This window comes from Eublepharis macularius, chromosome 2, assembly GCF_028583425.1.
Source record: "Eublepharis macularius isolate TG4126 chromosome 2, MPM_Emac_v1.0, whole genome shotgun sequence".
NCBI lineage: Eukaryota > Metazoa > Chordata > Lepidosauria > Squamata > Eublepharidae > Eublepharis > Eublepharis macularius.
In genome coordinates this window covers 12,078,322-12,098,863 of record NC_072791.1, presented here as the reverse complement: position 1 = coordinate 12,098,863, position 20,542 = coordinate 12,078,322, and the positions used below count along the sequence as shown (strand labels likewise).

Genomic DNA, 20,542 nt, shown 5'->3' with positions numbered 1-20,542 from the left:
AAAGCATTTATATCCCGCATTTGGACATTGTTCAAGGCATTTTAAAAAAGAATTTTAAAAATTAAAAATTAAGACCAATATATAATCTCTCACTTCCCTCGCCCTTGAAAGATGCCTGCCTTTCACTTCCCTGGGAAAAGCCCTTCTATAATTTGCCTCCTGTGTGAATTCTTTGATATTTGACAAGATGATTTTTGAAATGCAAGTTTCTTAGAACTTATGCAGTTTCTCTCCTGAGTGAATTCACTGATGCACGATAAGGCCTGAACTCTGAGAAAACCTGCGTCCACACTCCACACATTGATATGATTTTCTCTTCTGTGTGAATTCATCGATGGAGAATAAGGTCTGCATTCTGAGCAAATCTCTTTCCATACTCCACACTTTTCTATGGTTTCTCACCTGTATGAATACTTTGATGAACAGTAAGCTCTGTACTCCAAGCAAACCTCTTTTCACAATCCATGCATTTATGCGGTTTCTCCACTGTGTGGATTCATCGATGGGAAGTAAGATCGAAAACTGGCTAATTAATAGGAAACAGAGAGTGAGTATAAACGGGCACTTCTCACAGTGGAAGGTGGTGAGCAGTGGGGTGCCACAGGGGTCGGTATTGGGTCCAATGCTTTTTAACTTGTTTATTAATGATTTGGAATTGGGATTAAGCAGTGAAGTAGCTAAATTTGCAGATGACACGAAATTGTTCAGGGTGGTGAAAGCCAGAGAGGATTGTGAGGCACTCCAAAGGGATCTGTCGAGGCTAGAAGAGTGGGCATCCATGTGGCAAATGAGGTTCAATGTAGCCAAGTGCAAAGTAATGCACATTGGAACCAAAAATCCAAAATATAAATACAAGTTGATGGGGTCTGAACTGGCGGAGACTGACCAAGAGAGAGATCTTGGAGTCATGATAGATAACTCACTAAAAACGTCAGCACAGTGTGCGACTGCCATAAAAAAAGCTAATGCTATGCTAGGGGTTATTAGGAAAGGGATTGAAAACAAATCAGCCGGTATCATAATGCCTCTGTATAAATCGATGGTGAGGCCTCATTTGGAGTACTGTGTACAGTTCTGGTCGCCACACCTTAAAAAAGATATCATAGCACTGGAAAAAGTACAGAGAAGGGCAACTAAAATGATTAAAGGGTTGGAACACTTTCCCTATGAGGAAAGATTGAGGCGCTTGGGGCTCTTTAGCCTGGAGAAAAGACGACTGAGGGGAGACATGATAGAGGTTTACAAGATAATGCACGGGTTAGAGAAGGTAGAGAAAGATGTGTTTTTCTCCCTCTCTCACAATACAAGAACTCGTGGGCACTCTATGAAATTATTGAGCAGTCGGGTTAGAACAGATAGAAGAAAATACTACTTTACACAAAGGGTGATAAACACATGGAATTCGTTGCCACAGGAGGTGGTGGCAGCTACAAGCATTGCCAGCTTCAAGAGGGGACTGGACAAATATATGGAGCAGAGGTCCATCAGTGGCTATTAGCCACAGGAGATAGATGGTATTCTCTTTGTGGGGAGGTGGTGCTCTGTTGTCTTGGTGCTGGAAGGAAGGCAGTGGGAGGGCATCTGGTGTCCTGGCCTCACTGACAGTCCTTTAGATGGCACTGGATTTCTAGCCACTGTGTGTGACAGAATGTTGGACTGGATGGGCCACTGGCCTGATCCAACATGGCTTTGCTTATGTTCTTATGTTCTTATGCTTAAGATCTGCATTCCAAGCAAAGCTCTTTCCACAATCCATGCATATATATAGTTTCTCCCACATACAGATTTGTTGATGGAGAGTATGGTCTGCATTCCAAGCAAAGCTCTTCCCATGTTCCAGACAATTATATGGTTACTCCCCTGTGTGGATTCATCGATAAAGGTCTGCATTACAAGTAAAGTTCTTTCCACACGCCACGTATTTATATGGTTTCTCTCATGTAGATATCTCAATGGGTTGTAAGTTTTATCCTTTTACCAAAGCTTTTTCCACACTCCACAAATTTATATCCTTATTCCTTTCTGTGGATTCGTTGATGAGCAGTAAGGCCTCCACTCCGAGCAAAGTCCTTCCCACACTCCATACATTTATATGGTTTCTCCCCTGTGTGGATTCGTCGATGGACAGTAAGGTTTCCATTCGAAGCAAAGCTCTTCCCACACTCCACACATTTATATGGTTTCTCCCCTGAATGGATTCGTTGATGGACAGTGAGAACAGTGTTCTTAGCAAAGCTCTTTCCACAGTCCAAGCATTTGTATGGTTTCTCCCCTGTGTGGATTTGTCGATGGAGAGTAAGGTCTTCATTTCGAGCAAAGCTCTTCCCACACTCCATGCATTTATGTGGTGTCTCCACTGTGTGGATTGGTTTATGTGCATTAAGCTGTGTACCCCAAGCAAATCTCATTCCACACTCCACACATTTATATGGTTTCTCACCTGTGTGGATTCGTCGATGAGCAATAAGGCTTCCATTCTTAGGAAAGCTCTTCCCACACTCCACACATTTATATGGTTTCTCCCCTGTGTGGATTCGTTGATGTACAGTAAGTTCTGGATTCCGAGCAAAGCTCTTATCACACTGCATGCATTTATATGGTTTCTCCCCTGTGTGGGTTCGTCGATGGACAGTGAGACATGTATTCTTAGCAAAGCTCTTTCCACAGTCCATACATTTGTATGGTTTCTCCCCTGTGTGGATTCTTCGATGGAGAGTAAGATCTGCATTTCGAGCAAAACTCTTTCCACACTCCTTGCATTTATGCGGTTTCTCCCCTGTGTGGATTGATTCATGTGCAGTAAGCTGTACACTCCAAGCAAACCTCTTTCCACACTCAACACATTTATATGGTTTTTCTCCTGTGTGGATTCGTCGATGGGAAGTAAGTTCTGTATTCCTAGCAAAGCTCTTTCCACAGTCCACACATTTATATGGTTTCTCTCCTGTGTGGATTTGTCGATGGACAGTAAGTTCTGTTTTCCAAGCAAACCTCTTATCACACTGCACGCATTTATATGGTTTCTCCCCTGTGTGGATTCGTCGATGGTCAGTGAGACTTGTGTTCTTAGCAAAGCTCTTTCCACAGTCCATGCATTTGTATGGTTTCTCCCCTGTGTGGATTCGTCGATGGATAGTAAGGGTTTCATTCTGAGCAAAGCTCTTTCCACACTCCACACATTTATATGGTTTCTCCCCTGTGTGGATTCGACAGTGGAGATTAAAGCCTGCCTGCCAAGCAAAGGTCTTCCCACACTCCATGCATTTATATGGCTTCTCTCCTGTGTGAGTTCGTTGATGGGAAGCAAGTTGGGAGCTCCGAACAAAGCTCTTCCCACACTCCATGCATTTATACGGTTTCTCCCCTGTGTGGATTCGTCGATGGACAGTAAGTTTGGAGCTCTGAACGAAGTTCTTCCCACACTCCACACATTTATATGGCTTTTCTCCTGTGTGGATTCGTTGATGGTCAGTAAGGTTTTGATTCCGAGAAAAGCCTTTTCCACACTCCAAGCATTTATATTGTTTTTTCCCTCTGTTAATTCGTTGAACGGATGATTCATCTCTCCTCTTCTGTTTTGTCCCGTTACTTCTCCTCTGCTGCTTCTCTTCCAATTGGAGTTGTTGTGGTTCTCCTTCAGGCATTCTCTGGGGACCATCAATCTCTGGAATAAAGAGGAGACTGGTAAGACCTTAAAACAAAAGCAGAATGAAGGAGAAAAGGCAATTAACAACCCCTGATAACAAAAGAACAGAAATCACTTGAAGAGGACACGTCCTGCCACGTATTAAGTTTTGAGTACTACGTTTTCATGTATTGTAAAAATAGAAAAAGAGAGCCAGGAGAGACCCAAAGGGTTATCCAGTCCAATCTCATGCAGAATGCAGGAAATTCACAGCTAACCCCCTCTACTTCCTCAGTGACCCCAATCCTATGTCCAAAGGAAGGCAAAAAGCCCTCCAGGTTCCTTGGTCAATCTGATCTAGAGGGAAATCCTTTCCTGACCCCAAAATGGTTATCATTATTACCCAGAAACATAAGAAAAATCCACAGGAGCAGAGCAGGTGGCTCATTTCTTCCTGCTCTCCCTCTCACCATCTGCCTAACTTGTGCTAATTACCATGTTTCTCTCTTTTTGAGTTAACTTCAGACTGAGACAGAACACAAACAGAATAAACTGAATGTGGAGAAAAAAAATAAATCAATGTCTAGGCAATCAACAATATCAAAATACAGTACCAATGTATATTTACACGCCCTGAAAACAAATGGAATATACCATCCAAGATAAACAGTCAAATATAATACAATCAAGCAAACAACTGCACACGGGAAGCCGCTCCAAAATATAGTATCAGATCAGTAAATAGTCCAACAGGTAAAATCCAATGAAACCAACATATCAGAAGAGAATAGTCCAAAGGTAATTGAGTAGGTAATGGGGATATTTTGTATGAAGCAAAATAACAGTAGTTGTCTCCTCTTCATCTACAGGTGTGGAGCAAAAGCCCTTTGCTTAGCCGCCACCTTGATTCTTTTTGTTGACTTGCTGCATTGACTATTCGTGTTCATGAATTTGTGATTGATATTATTATATTAGTGATATGTGTTTCTGCCCCTGAAGAGGTGACATACGAAACATCAGGCAATACAGCCAGCCCTGATTGTCGGGCAGCCATGTTTGTCTTTTGGGCGTCCCGCTTCCTCAAACGTGTTCCACACCTCATAGTCATAGAATCAGCATTGCTGATAGATGGCCATCAAGACTCTCCCAAAATCTCTCAAAAAGATGAATCCATACCATTCCAAGGAAGTCTGTTCCACTGAGGAACTGCTCTTAACCATCAGGAAGGGGTTCCTAATGTTTGGCCAAGAACTCCTTTTCTTTAATTTAACCTGGTTTTTTCTGGTCTGACCCTCTGGGGTAACAGAAAAATAACTCCACTCCATTGTTTATGTGCAAACTATCACATCACCTCTCAGTTGCCTCCCTTCCAAGCTAAACATACCTATTCCTTCAAACCACCCATGTAAGTCTTGTCTCCAGAGCCGTCACCATATTTGTTGCCCTAATTTGGACACATTCCAGCTTGTCAACATCCTTCTTATTTGTTATCCGCCCTGAGCCTGTGAAAGTGGGGAGGGCGGAATATAAATATAATAAATTAAATTAAATTCTTAAACTGTGGTGCCCAGAAGTGAACAGTTCTCCAAGTGAGGTCTAAGCGGAACAAAGTGATAGAATCAGTTCAAAAGGTCTGTACAGTATATTTATGTTCACGCAGCCCCAAATCACATTTTTTAATCTACTGTAACAGACTGCTTTCTTGCGGTTGGTGGATGCTCTACAAAGACCCCTAGATCTTCTTTGCATGCAGTAATGTCAAGACAAGTCTCACTCATCCTACAATTGTGTGTGTGTTATGTGCTGTCAAGTTGCCTCTGATCTATGGCAACCCTATGAAAGAAAGACCACCTATCGTTAACAGACTTGCTCAGATCATACAAACTGGAGGATGTGGCTTCTTTTATTGAGTCAAGCCATCTCGTTTTAGGTCTTCCTCTTTTTTCTACTGCCTTCCACTTTTCCCAGCATTATTGACTTTTCCAGAGAATTTTGTCTTCTCATGATGTGACCAAAGTATGATAGCCTCAATTTTGTCACTTTAATTTCTAGGGAGAATTCTAGTTGATTTGATCTAGTACCCATTTATTTGTCTTTTTGGCTGTCCATGGTATCCGCAGAACTCTCCTCCAGCACCACATTTCAAATTAATCAATTTTTTTCCTGTCAGCTTTCTTCACTGTCCAACTATCACATCCATACATAAGTAATGTGGAATACTATAGTTTGGATTATCTGGATCTTGGTCCCCAGAGAGACATCTTTATCTTTAAGGATCTTTTCTAGTTCTCTCACAGCTGCTCTTCCAATCTTCTTCTGATTTCTTCATTGCAGTCTCCCTTTGGGTTGATGATTGAGCCAAGGAATAGAAAATCTTGAACAATTTCAGTTTCCTCATCGTTGAGTTTAAAATTCTGTGATTCCTCAGTAGTCATTACTTCAGTCTTCTTGATGTTCAGCTGTAATCCTGCTTTGGTATTTTCTCCTTTAATCTTTAACAGTAGTCGTTTCAAGACTTCACTGTTTTCTGCCAGTAACATGGTGTCATCTGCATATCTCAAACTGTTAATGTTCCTTCTACCAATTTTCACTCCACTTTCTTCTAGAGATAATATGCACTAAGGACTTCTCTCCCTTTAAAGAGACCCAGTACTCCTTGTAAGGTGGGGAAAAGGAGTTGATGGATCCCCCTGACCTTGAATTCCTACTAAGGATCCAAAAATTCTTTTTAACACTTATAATTCCAATTTTCTGTTCAGAATGCTGTTGATCCTGCTCTTCCTTAAGGGGGCTCACAACACCACTTTCCCCCCAGCCTGCCACCTTTCTGAAAGGAGCTTGACACATAGGAATTAAGCAGGCAAAATATTTTGACACAGAACAAAACTTCACTGCTCAAATACAGGGTTTCATGGTTTGTTCTTCAAGGCTCTGACACACCGTTTCCTGCATTATATGTAAAGGAGGTATATACTTGTGAGGAAATACACAGAAGTTCAGTTGAGAGTCTCTGGCTAAAAACAAAAGGAGTAAGAAATAATAGTGATATTATGGTGGGGGTCTTCTATAGACCACCAAGCCAGGCAGAGGACTTGGACGAGACACTCCTACAACAAATTACAAAGTTCTCAAATGGGTGGGACATAGTAGTCATGGGAGACTTCAATTAGCTAGATATCTGTTGGAAGTCTAAATCTGCTAAAAATGAAAGATCAAATTAATTCCTGGCTTGCATTGCTAGCAACTTCATTTTTCAGAAAGTGGAGAGGAAAACAAGGGGATCTGCTATCCTGGACTTGATTCTCAACAACAGGGAAGAACTGGTTGACAAGGTGAAAGTAGTGGGCACCCTGGTTAGCAGTAACTATGTAATTTCAGAATTTACCATATTGCGGAAAGGAAACGCTGTACATATAGGAAAACGAGAGGAGCCTAAAGAAGAGCCAAGGTAGCTCCATAAGCAGCTTTCTAAAGAGCTGAGAAATAAAAGACTCATTTAGGAAATGAAAGGAGGACCTTATAACCTAAGATGAATATAAATAAATAACTAATGAGTGTAGGGAGAGTGTTAGAAAAGCTAAAGCTCAGTATGAGCTTAGGCTAGCAAGAGATGCTAAAAACAACCCAAAAAAGGGTTCTTTGCTTATGTTCAAAATAAGAAAAAGAGCAAGGGACATAGTAGGATCATTGCAGGGACAGGGAAGTGAAATTGTAACAGGCGATGAAGAGAGGGCAGAATTGCTCAATTCCTACTTTTCCTCAGTCTTCTCCTGCGAGGGAAATGATTCTCAACATGGCAATAACAGAATACATGATGAGGGTAGGGATTTACAGCCTAGGATCGGCTTGGGGTAGTACAAAAAGACCTAGTTTCTTTAAATGGAACTACGTCCACAGGTCCAGATGAATTGCATCCAAAGGTACTAAAAGAACTTGTGTCTATCATCTCTTAGAATTCTTGAAGAACAGGCAAGGTGCCAGAAGACTGGAGGTGGGAAAAAGGAGGATCCAGGTAAATACTGACCTGATGGCTATACCTGGAGAAGTTTTAGAACAAATAATCAAACAATAAGTCTTTGAACATTTAGAAAGGATGGCTGGGATTACTAAGATCCAGCATGGGTTTCTCAAGAACAAGTCACGTCAGACTAACCTTATCGCATTTTTTGAGAAAGTTACAACCTTGCTGGATCAGGGGAATGCTGCAGACTGCGGAACTACAAGTGACAAAAGGTACAGGTTGGACACTTGTCAGCTTCCCTCAAGTTTTTTTTTTTTTAAACTATTTATTTTTCATTTTACAATTTACAATATTCATAAATACATATAACAATAATACAAGAAACAAACCTTGGAACGGTCAATAACAATAACAAAGCCAATGTAATAGACTACAAAAACAGTGCAAGGGGGAACAGTGAGGAGATATTCTCATAATATAGCTAAGAAGCTAAAAGTATTGATGTCAGCATTAGGCAGTTGATTAGTATTGTATAAGTAATTCAAAAAGGGCAACCATTGCGTAAAGAATGATGACTGATACTGTGGTTTATCAATAGAATGAAGGTGGTCTGCTATTTTTTCCATAATAAAAATATCCCATACTTTCTGAACCCACTGTTGTAGCTTCGGAAGCTTGTCTGATTTCCAGTGTGCTGCTAGAAGCATTTTTGCAGCAGCAAGTAACATAAATATTAAATTTTTCCGCACCTTTGGTATGGCAGGGTCTTCCCAAAGACCCAGCAAAATAGATTCTGGAGTCATGAGCAGTTCATAATCTGTAATCTCCTTAATTTTCCTTGAAATTAAGTCCCAGAATGATTGGATCTTGGGGCAAGACCACCACAAATGGATATAGTCACCAATTTGACCACACTTTTTCCAACAGAGCGGTGTTAAATTGGGATTAATTTGGTGTAGTAATTGAGGAGTCATGTACCATCTCGACAACAATTTAAAAGAAGACATTTTGATATTGATTGCGTTCGAATTTAGGGGCTTGCCAGACCATATTGTGGACCATTGCTCCTCTGTTAAGGGGGTACTGCAGTCCGTATTCCATTTCAATTGGTACCTTAATGAGGATTGATCATTCTGTGAGTTTAAATTAGAATAGATGCTAGCTATGAGGCCTTTACGATGAGGTTCTATTTTTTTTAATAAACGTTCAAAATCTGTTAACTCCCGTTTCCAGGAGTCGACAAATAATTGGCTGCCTATAAGGTGAGATAATTGTAAGTATTGATACCAAGGGACCACAACCTCTGTATCCCCTTCTATTTGCTCCTTAGTTAGGATGGCCCCATGTTTGGTGATGTCAATGATCCTAGATTTCTTAATTACCTTCCATTGCTGAAATGAAATTAAATCCTGACCTGGTGGAAACCACGATTGGTCCAGGAAGGATGATAGTGGTGACGGTGTAGGAGCTAGATAGTTTCTTACCCTGTCCCATACAGATATAGTAGATTTCAAAAATGGATTGGCAAGAGTTTGGGTAGGCCTGTGTTTAGGGTCTGTCCAAATTATATCCTTTATATCATGGGGAAGAAGATGTGCAGTTTCAGCATATGTCCAGTCTGAACTATCTGAGGAATGCAAAAGAAGCACTATGTTTGCTAGCTGTGCTGCCATATAATAACATTTTAGGTCTGGAATAGCCAAGCCACCCTTTTTGGTTGAACGTTTCATGGTTGAAAAATTAAGTCTAGGACGTTTATTAGCCCAAATAAATTTATTTATAAGAGTTTGCCACTTTCGGATATCTTGATCAGTGAGATTAATAGGCAGCATACGAAAATTAAATAAGAAAAGTGGTAAAATCATGGTTTTGACCAGTTGTATTCTTTCAGCCCAGGATAAAGTCAACTTGCTCCATTCTTTAAATTCACCTATAACTTTGAGTTCTAGGGTTTTAAAATTAGATTCCTTTAAATTTGCTAGGTTGACAGGGATCGTGATTCCTAAATAGACCCAGTTCTTGCTGATCCATTGGTATTCATAATTGGAGGCTATCTGAGCTTGTGTGTCTGGGGATAAATTAATAGGATAAATTTCAGATTTAGATTTATTAATTTTAAGACCTGATAGTTGACCAAAGGTATGTAACTTGTCTTCCAAGGGAGGTAATGAAGCAGAAGGGTGAGAGATATACAGAACCATATCATCAGCAAAGAGAGAAACTTTATATTCATGACTTTTTATTCTAATGCCTTTGATCTCAGCTGATTGTCTTATGGATTCCGCCAGAGGTTCTATAGCAAGGGCGAACAGTAGTGGTGACAAGGGGCAGCCCTGCCTGGTCCCTCTTGTAAGTTTAATATCCTTTGAATTTATACCATTTATTTTTAACCGGGCCGTAGGGTTGGCATAAAGTAAGCTGATTGATCGTATAAAAGTTTGGCCAAAACCCATTTTTGACAGGAGTCTCAGAAGGTAATTAGTTTCCAAGCTGTCAAACGCTTTTTCTGCATCAAGTGACAACAAGAGAGCCTCCATTTGATAGGTAATGCAATGATTGATTATATTAAGAGATTTACGCACATTGTCTGCCATGTTTCTGTGTGGAATGAAGCCGGTTTGGTCAGGGTGAACGTAATGATTAATGATTTTGTTTAATCTGTTGGCCAATATAGCTGTAAAGATTTTAGCATCCTGATTCAGCAAAGAAATCGGACGATAGGATGATGGGAGGGTGACATCTTTACCTTTTTTGGGGATCACAATGACCGAGGCTTCATTCCATGACTGAGGGAAGATGCCCTGGGTAAGAATTGCATTGCAAGTCAGCCTGAGTGGTTCTGCTAAACTATGTGTGAAGCTTTTATAAAATTCGGCAGGAAAACCGTCCCTGCCGGGAGTTTTGTTAAGTTTAAGCTTCTTGATAATCTCTGTGATTTCTTGGAGAGAAATGGGCGACTCCAAGAATTCCCTATGCGCTGGCGTAAGACTTTTTAGGGAGGTGCAGGATGCTAAGAAGTTGTCAATATCAGATATAAATGGGTTTGTGGTTCTATAGAGCTTAGAGTAGAAGTTGTAAAATACTTCCAACATTTCCCTGTTATTGGAAGTATAATCCTTATTGCCTTTTTTAATCAGATTAATTTGGCGGGCTGAGATCTTTTTTTTCACTTTCCAAGCAAGCAAGCGAAGTGTTCCAGGACCTCTGTGCCAAAATTTCTGTTTTAAGAAAAGTAAGTTCTTCTTGATTTTAGAGGACTCTAGAGATTCCAACTTCTTTCTTTCAAGCAGAAGTTGTTTGTAAACTTTTTTATTATTAAATTTTTTATGCTTAATTTCTAGTGCTTGGATTTTGCTTAAAATGTCCAATCTGAATTTCTCTCTTTCTTTCTTGTAGAAGGAGGCTACTGAGATGATTTTCCCTCTGACCACTGCCTTCATAGCATCCCAAATTGTTGCCTGGGAGACCTCCCCTGCAACGTTCTCTTTAAAATAATTTTCAAGTACTTTCTCTATTTCTTTATGTATAGATGGGTTTAATAAAAGAGATTTATTTAATAGCCAATGAGTTTCTTGTTTTATTTTATCATCTAAATTCAAGTGACTTTCCACCCAGGCATGATCTGACCAGATTTTACTCCCAATATTAGAAGAAATTAAATTTTGATAAAGTTTACTGGAGGCCAGAATAAAATCGATTCTGGTATGAACTTGATGCCGGGCTGAAAAATAAGTGAAATCTTTCTCTACTCCATGGTGAGCTCGCCAGACATCCTTAAAAGCAAATTTATCGAACAACATTTGTAGTTTCAGTTGACGTGGTATTTTCTTGCAACGTCTCCCATCCCTCTGGGACCGATCCAGATTTAAATCAGCTATACAGTTAAAGTCCCCCCCAATCAGAATCTCACCTTCAGCAAACATACATAGGTTGGAAAAGGTTTCATGCAAAAAATCAAGTTGCTTATCATTAGGCGCATAAATCGAAGCTAGGGTTACCCTTGTCCCCTCCAGGTTCCCTTTGATAAATATGAACCTTCCTCTAGGGTCCACTTCAGAGTCTACCCATTGAAATTTGATATTTTTCGAAAATACAATTGCAACCCCCCTTGCGTTTGAGGAGCCAGGAGCTTGGAACTGCAAATTAAATCTATTAGATTTCAGTATCTGTGGCATTTCCTTTTTATAATGGGTCTCCTGTAAAAATAATATATCTGCATTCTGCTGTGCTAAAGCTGTGGAAACACGTTTGAGCTTAATGGGGTTATTTAAGCCTCTGCAGTTGAAAGTAACAATTTTAATTTTCCCTGTCATGACCTAACATTGTGAAGAGGCTAAGCTGATGCAGAGTACAAGTAATAAACTCAGACAAAAGAAATACAGCTCTAGAATGAAGAATTGCTTCTTCCTTTACCTTGCACGGCTTACCATAGGAAGCTAAGAATGACCAGACCTTCCAGGGGAAAACATTAACAGTACCAACTAACCCAAAACACCCCCCAACCAGTAACAACTTAGACATAACTAACCTAAACTATAGCTCCTTGAAACCAAAGAGCTAACCCCTCCAGAAGCACAGAAAGAAATTTCCTGTACTACTAATAGGGAGGAAAGAAATCTTTACCTCCCTATATCTGGAGGTCCCTAAGAAATTTGGGAACTAGAATGAAAAACAGGTAACTCCCACTCCCCCCCCCCCGACCACAGATTGGCAAGAACAAGATGAAATAGCTGGAGATGAAAGGGTGAAGGGCAGCGAGAGAAAGAAAGAAAAAAGATAAGGGTAGCGACAGAAGAGAACAGTCAGTTCTCAGACAAAAAAGAAACAAGCCAAAATTTCCCCCCTCTTTTCCTTCCCCCCCTCCCCCACCCCCCTTATTCCTTGCAAGCTCTTTGCATCAAAAGCCGAGTCAAACAGGAGACATTGGTGAACAATCTCTAGCTCAAGAAGATGATTTCGTGGGGATTGTGATCCATCTCTCTTGAGTGGGAAGGTTTTGAGCCGAGATGTTTTCTGCTGGGTTGACGATCAAGTCTTGGGTTGGCAAGTTCAAATCGGTGAGAAGTTTCAGGCCAGAGACTATATCCACTGCATGAAGAACTCTGCCTTGATGTGCAACCTGTAGCTTAGTCGATGACACCCACTTGTATCTGATATTTGCTTTAGTTAGCGTTGAGGTGACAGGCTTAAGCTCTTTCCTATGCAGCAGCGTTTCATTCGACAGGTCCTGGAAGACTTGTATTTTTTTCCCTTGAAAAGAAAACGTGCCTCTTTTCCTTGCTTCTTGAATGATTTTTTCTTTGGTACGGGAATCCAAAAAGCGGACAACAATGTCTCTGTTAGCATTTGCTCTCAGATTTCGAGGGGAACCCAGCCTGTAAGCAGACAATATGGTTGGTGCCACCCCCTTCACCAACTGCAGCTCATGAGCAAGCCAGCCTGATAAGAACGCAGTTAAATCTGCTGTGCCTTCGTCTGACTCTGTAAATCCGCGGAATTTCAAATTATTGTATTTTATTTTATTCTCTAGATCCATGATTTTATTTTTCAGCCAGTATTCATTTGCTTGCATTATGCGCGCGTCTTTTTGCAAAGACAGGCTGAGGTCCAACGCTGAGTCAGCTGTTTTAGCAACTTGCTGAAGAGTTTCATTAATGAGGGTTAGCTGCTCATTCATAGGCTTAAGCAACTTTTCCATCCGATTAGCAAATTTCTCCTCAAGTTGATCTAGTTTAAGATTAATATGAGCTTCCAGTACCTGGATTTCTTTGTCATCTGCCTTCTGACTGGCAGGGGCAGCAGCCATCTTGGTTGCAGCATGCAGCTCCATCTCAGCCCCGTTCTTTGATTCAGATGGTGAGAAAAAGGTTTTAACCGTTTGTACGGTCAATTCTGAAGTCTTATTTTTATTACCTCCTGTTTTGCCCATGATTTGTTATGAAGAGCTCGGGTTAAAAGCTGATTAAATCAGTCGGGAGGGAGTTTGAGTCAGGAGCCTGAACTTCACGCGTCTGGCATGCACGCTCACGACGCCCCGCCCCCTTCCCTCAAGTTTTGATGGGAAATGTAGGCAGCTTGGCGGAATGTTGGACAAGTGACAGTTGAAAAGTCCATTGGACAGCAGTCAGAGAGCCAAGCTGCAAAACTAGGGGCCAAGCTACAAGTGACAAATGACACTTGAATGGCAAGTGTATTTCTCCCTGTTCACTTGCCCTCCACTCAATCCACTTGCCAGGCAAGTGTCTTTCGTCATGTGTAGCTTGGCCCTAGGATGCCTACATTTCCCATCAAAACTTGAGGGAAGCTGACAAGTGTCCAACCTGTGCCTTTTGTCACTTGTAGCTTGTCCAATAGTTTATCTCAATTTCAGTAAGGCTTTTGATAAGGTTCCAGATAATACACTTGTTGACAAGTTAGTAACATGTGATTTGGATCCTATTACTGTTAGGTGGATCGGTAATTGGTTGACAGACTGCACTCAAAGTGTGCCTGTTAATATTGACAAGTGCAGTGTCCAGATCATGTGAAGTGAAGGTATCGCTCTACTCTGCTCTGGTTAGACCTTACCTAGAGTATTGTGTTCAGTTTGGGGCACCACAATTTAAGAAGGATATAGACAAGCTGGAACGTGTCCAGAGGAGGGCAACGAAGATGGTGAGGGGCCTGGAGACCAAGTCCTATAAGCAACGGTAGAATTAACTTGGTATGTTTAGCCTGGAGAGGAGATGAGGCGATATGATAACCATCTTCAAGTACTTGAAGGGCTGCCATATAGAGGATGTCCTGAGAGATCTCTGTCTTTTGGTGCTACACCTCTGAAGTTGCCAGCCACAGCTGCTGGCGAAATGTCAGGAACTACAATGCCAAAACCACGGCAATACAGCCCGGAAAACCCACAACAGCCATCAATATTATGTTTGTTATTTAAAATGCTGGCATCCTTGGTTGCTCTGAAAGGCGCATAAAGAAGCCTTGTTGATAGCGCAAGTAGTGTTCCTCTTTGTTTGCAAACCAATATTTTAGCTTACACACAAATACTTGGGAAATCCACTAGATATGCAGAAATCCCTCCTCTGCCTGCATGTGGAGCTGCCCCACTCACCTATTCAGAGTCTCCAGCTGAGGGGCCCTACGAGAGTCCTTCTTAGAAGGAACAATGTCTGCCTTCAGTATCTGAGAAGGAAGGGATAGGGGATCCTTACCCAGAGAGGCCACATTCTGAAAATTCTCCTCCATGACTTCCTTGTGAAGGCTTCTTTTTTCTGCATCCAGTAGAGCCCACTCCTCCTCAGTGAAGTGAACAGACACGTCCTCGAAGGTCACTGGACCCTGAAAAGAGAAAAAAAGAAACCCCTCCGTCCTCTCAGATAATGGAACAAATCTTCCCCTTATGAGGAGCAGCCAAAATGAGTATACTGAAAAGCTTGCTTGCAGCATCTAAACTGCCATCAGAGCTTTTCATTTTTCCTTCTAGTGAATGGTACAGAGAGCAAGCAAGGCAAAGAGAGTGAGGGGTTCTCTCTGGGCTAGGAAGGGGTGCATGGCACATAGAGGCACCCAGGGTCACAATTTGCAGTTCCACACTTACCTGCTCTGGCCACGTAGAACTTGCTTTATTTCTGCCATGAAGAATTGGTAAAGAATTTATTGTTGGTTTCAAGGCCTTGCCTGGAAGGATGAAAATGTAATTGGAAGACATTCAAAACTTTTCAATTATTTAACATTTCAGTTCCTTCTGTGGGAGAAAAAAGAATCTCCCTCGCTTGGTTCATGGTCACAACCACCCTTGGAACTTTATTTAGCATGATGTTTTGGTTCCCTCCATTTGCAAAATCCAATCTTGTTAGAGTTATCATAGACAAATACAGGCCTGATTCTCCATTGGTACAGAATTCACAGAATGAAGAACTGAAATGCAAAGTAGAAGCAGCTCTGAACACACTGATAGAATCGCAGCTACCATACCCAAGAATTGCTTTGCATGTGCGCAAGACAGGCACATAGGGGAAAGGGCAGGCTTGCTATTGGTGAAGAACCACTGCCTACTTCACTGGGCGGTGCTTCTTCTGTCTATTTCTTGGCCCAAGTCATCCACCAGGGAGACCAAGGCTGTTTCAGACCCATGATCAAGCCAAAAACCAGACTGGAAAAGGGCTAAACAATTTGCCTTATCCAGGAAAGCTTGCACTTCTCCACCCCCACCTGTTCTATCACCTTGCTTGAGAATGGAATATTTCAGACTGGTCGATTGAGAAATTCTGCATCCCATGAAAGCTTCTTTAGACGTGGGCACAACACAGTCTATGCAGTCTTGGATCCAGAGGAGTTAGCCGTGTTAGTCTGTAGTAGCAAAATCAAAAAGAGCCCAGTAGCACCTTTAAGACTGACCAATTTTATTGTAGCATAAGCTTTCGAGATTCACAGTTCTCTTCGTCAGATCTGACGAAGAGAACTGTGATTCTCGGAAGCTTATGCTACAATAAAATTGGTCAGTCTTAAAGGTGCTACTGGACTCTTTTTGATTATGCAGTCTTGGTATCCCTGTAAGCCTAAATCCCCGCAAGTAGTGACCTGTCCATGACAATGGGCCTGTCTTCAGTCCCCAAACATTAAATCACCTTCCTCCTGCCCAGCGCAGCGTGTGCGGCCTCTTTTTACCTGAGGCAGGCCCATGGTTGTCATGGAGGCCGAAAATCCTGAACTGCTCCTGGCAAGGTAGCCTCTGGATGGATGCTGAAGTCCCCCAGAACAGCTATGTTACCCCTGCATAAGATCTCCTCAAGGCTTATAATTTTCTTCCTCTTAGCCCCATACACTATCTTCCCAATTTTTAACATACATTAATTGTCATTTTTTGCATTTGGAGGCAGCTTGGTTCTTAATGTCCTGACACCAGACGTGAGGTGGATTGGTATGTAAACACCCACTAAGAAGAGATGTTAAGCAATTTGCCTGCTAAGGGGGTAAAAAGGGCTAAAATGTGTTTTCCCAAAGGAATTCAGCTTCCCAGTGTGGCTGACAGGCTGCTGCCTGCTTGTGCCTCCCCCTGCCCCCCGCCAGCTTGGCCACTCTTCCCTGATTGGGCCAGCTTTCAAGGTAATATGCATATGCAGGCTGATTGGGGCTCACAACATTCCCCAACTCATCCCCCCAACAGCTGGAACACACAGGTAATTTGCATATGCCTGATTGGTCCTCACCTCCCCATATTCTAAACAGTATGTAGTTGCTAATGGAAGTCATTGAATGTGCCTGAGTGAAATGCACCTTCCAGTCTTCTCCTAAAAGTTCACTAGGGTTGTCAATCTCCCTGTGGGGCCTGGCTTTCTTATCTGTTTGGCAGGCTCTTGCCTACTTGCACCCCCTCTCTGTGATTTGTCAGCTGAGAAACTCTGTGTTCTGAGGAAAAATCAGGTAAAGAAAACTGTTACATACCCATAAGTATTATAACTGGATTTAAAGTAGTTAAATACCATAGTGAAGGATGGGTATCAAGATAGTATATTATAATTTTATATAGGGTATGGACTAAACCACTATTCTTCCAATTAGCTTGCTGGGATTTCAAATCAATTCTAAGTTTTTCCTTCCCAAAATGGATATTTCTAAACTGAGACACTCGAGTGAGCATCTTTCCCACACTAGATTGAGGTCGGGAGAATATAAGCAGCCCACCTATGCCCAGAGGCCATTGAGTGGGTACAACAGCCCTTTTGATCTTACCCAGAAAAGCTGCTCCAGGGTAACGCTCGGTCCATTCCTGTACCTGAAAGAGAAGTGGGGATCCCACAAAGGAGAAACTGTTGAGAAAAGGAATACTTTTAAGATGAAAGTGGAGGGAGATCTACAAAAGTTGGGGGCCATCTGAATGGATTTCGAAGGTATCCCTGATGATATCCTGTTCCCCATATGCTACCTAGAGGAATCCCTCTTACCTCCTGGTCTCGATTCTCATCTTCTGCGTTGTTCAGGAGGAACCCTTCTGCCAGGGCCACTGCCTGGGAACTGCTCTCTGGCCCACATTCCCTGACCCAGTTCTCCATCTCTGGGGGTAGGATGGTCAGGAATCGATCGAGTATCACTAGGTCCAGGATCTCCTTCTTGCTGTGCCTTTCTGGCTTCAGCCACTGGAGGCAAAGGCGGTGGAGTTCGCTGCAAACCTTTCGGGGCCCTTCGGCCTCCTGGTAACAGAAGTGCTGGAATTGCTGATGCTGCACATCTGGAGGGGGGAAATCCTCCCCCAAGCTCTTCTGTAAGGTTCCTTCCTGCATTTCCCGTCTGCTCCCAGCCTTGGTGACAACAGGGCCTTTTCTTACTTCCGGATTAATTGAGTCCAGCTTTCCCCTCACCATCCCCTCCTCTCCAGACAGCCTCCAATTGCATAAGTGGATCGCCTTCCTCCTGTCAGATTCTTCTATCAAGGCAGGAGCTTGATCTATGACCTCCTGCAAAGAGACGTTTGATCTGTTGGACCTATATATATATGAGAAGTCTGATATATTGGGACATATATATATATGTGTATAAATGGATACCTGCATGTAAAGAGGTGACCTGTGACTCATGACAGCTCAAGGAATACCCAGGAAAAAAAGGGTGTTTGAAGATAAAAAGCTGGATGGAGAAAGTGAACAGGAGCTTCCGCAAGGGGAAAGACTCCACTCTGCTTAATAATAGCATTGCTAAAGTATAAAGTAAAGATTGCTGCAATTTTCATTAGCCATAGAACATTACATGGGACCAGGAGTGGGGTGTATATTTACAAAATGATTGTGAAGTTAGAGTCAACCAGGAGCAGAACGGAGCAGCTGAGAGTCCCAGAGCTGCTGGATCTCTCGAATCATGCTGCAGACAACCAGAGAATATTTCAGCAGCAGCTTGACTTCTCCATGGAAGCTGCCGCAGCCATGGAGAAGCCAGAGGTAAGAAATCTGAAACCTTACAGGGCCCCAACCCACCGATTTCTTTCACATCTTTCCATGAACCATGCAAACAAGAACTCTAAATATGATTACAACTTGGACAAGCTTTATAAGCCAAGTAAAAATGAAGTTTTTGAAGGGCACCTTTTAAAAGTAAGGAGTTGATCTGTGAATACTGTCTTGATACGCTCCTTTAAATCTACAAAGCCTTATTTGTTGTCCTTCAAGGATCTGTTTTTATACTCTGGCTGGATTTTTTATGCTGGATGTTTAATCAATTAACTCTTAATGTTTTATGTTTTCATTTTAAGGTGACTTCGTCAGGTTCTCTGGAGAAGCAGTATAAAAATTCTCTAAATAAACACTTTAGTTATACAAGGAAGTAAAGGCAGTCTGAGATCTTTCATAGTTGGCGCCATATTTGAGAAACCCAAGTCTTTGAAGGGCTTAAGAATGCATCAATAATAACAGATCAGAATTTCCCAAGTGTGCATGATTTCTAAAGGACACGCATATTTCTAGAAGCCAAAGACCTTTCATTAGCAAAATGAACTGAAGTATGCCAGATTGAAGAAGTCACTAGGAGGCATTGTGCCTTCAGTAAGCGATAGTACAGTGATGAGGGAAAGCCTCCAAAAATCCAAGTTTACTATTTCAGAACAGCAAGAAAAAACAGGAAGGCTACATGAGAACATGATAACACTATAGCAGCTGCTGGCTTACGGAAAATATATTACAGGACTGCCTCTCTATCTATGCCCAACCATAGCATCTCCGGTCCTCTGAGCAGGATCTTCTGCAGATGCCATCCTAAAAACTGGCAAAATCTTCAGTTGCCCACAGTTACCCAAAATTGTTATATATGTGAAGACCCTATATTCATTAAAGGTGTCCCCCCTTGCTGGCCCAGAATAAACATGTCACAGCACAAAAACAAGAATCCAAGGCACAGATCCTCATGCATCCTGAGAATTTTTACATGGGGTCCTCCAAAACTCACTCACCATATAAATCAACAAGTCCATGGCCATGTGAGTTTGGGGGATTCAATGTAAAAATCCCTAGGATCCATGAGGATCTGTGTTTTGGAATCAAATTTTTGCACCTATGCATGGCTACCTTTTTTTAAATAAAAGGAGTGCTTCTTGATCGCAGAGATACCTGCAGTGTCACAATATATGGGGGGGGGGGGCGATTTCTTCATCGCTTACATGACAAGGCCAGAGTATGTTCTCTTCTATTGCCTACAAATGATGAACATGTGAATGCAAATTGAATTATTCAGGAGGGATTTTTCCCTCCTGAATAAGGAAATGGTTCAGAGAGATGTGCTGGTAAAGGGATGGGGGCTGAAGTGTTTACTACTGCGTACTGCCTTTTGCTGTAAAAATGCTCCTATTGGATACTTGCTCTGCATTGTTAATACATCATATTCCTTTACTTATGTTTTGTTTCAGCATTGTTTTGGTTCTCTTTCAGATTTCTGCTTCTTCAAATTTCTGTTGCATTGTTTATTCAATGTATTGTTTATTGAACGTCTCCGCAATTGATCCTATTGGCTTATATGGGCTTACACGCGAGGCACCTATCTGCCTTGAGTCTCATGGACTATAAATTCCGTACATCAAATACAAATAAAATAAAGAGACGCCAACAGAGAGGCTATTTTGCTAGAGATTGCAGACAGCTGCCGAACGCAGAGAAAAAACAGCAGGAGATGCATCCGTTATTGCAAGAAGAATTCAGCTCCACTCCCAGCGAAGAGGAGCTGCCAGGGAGCAAGCAGGGAAGCCCTTCAACGGAGCCCTCTGGTTACCATTCCCAAAAGCGGGGAGGAATTTTGCAAAGGAAATATTAATTCATTGCTTACCTCTATTCAAAAAGTCCTCCGGGGCTGCCTCGCCCCCCTTCCTCACTCAACACAGGAAGTGACTCTGGCAAGTCAGGCGACTTTCTCTCTTCAGGTCTCTCTAGGAATGAAGACGTCTTCTCTTTAACCCTTAGGTTGACTCTCTTGAAAGCAAAAAAAAAAAA

General features: G+C 41.9%; 1 protein-coding gene across 1 annotated transcript; it reads right to left on the bottom strand.

Moving 5' to 3' along the window:
* Positions 1–1,538: 1,538 nt before the first annotated feature.
* LOC129324286 (zinc finger protein 665-like) lies at positions 1,539–20,423 on the bottom strand. Its single transcript, XM_054971455.1, has 6 exons — positions 20,379–20,423; positions 17,522–18,031; positions 17,310–17,352; positions 15,175–15,254; positions 14,789–14,915; positions 1,539–3,664 (listed from the first exon to the last, which is right to left on the bottom strand). Exons 2-6 carry the CDS (start codon positions 17,936–17,938, stop codon positions 2,013–2,015), a joined length of 2,319 nt encoding a protein of 772 aa, XP_054827430.1. The 5' UTR covers positions 17,939–18,031; positions 20,379–20,423; the 3' UTR covers positions 1,539–2,012.
* Positions 20,424–20,542: the final 119 nt, after the last annotated feature.

Coding starts and splice junctions, on each gene's coding strand:
- LOC129324286 (XM_054971455.1), bottom strand. CDS start 17,938: ATGGTGAGGGGAAAGCTGGACTCAATTAATCCGGAAGTAAGAAAAGGC. Junction 15,255..17,309: donor CCCTGGAGCAGCTTTTCTGG/GTAAGATCAAAA, acceptor TCATCCTTCCAG/GCAAGGCCTTGAAACCAACA. Junction 14,916..15,174: donor GTTCTACGTGGCCAGAGCAG/GTAAGTGTGGAA, acceptor TTCTCTTTTCAG/GGTCCAGTGACCTTCGAGGA.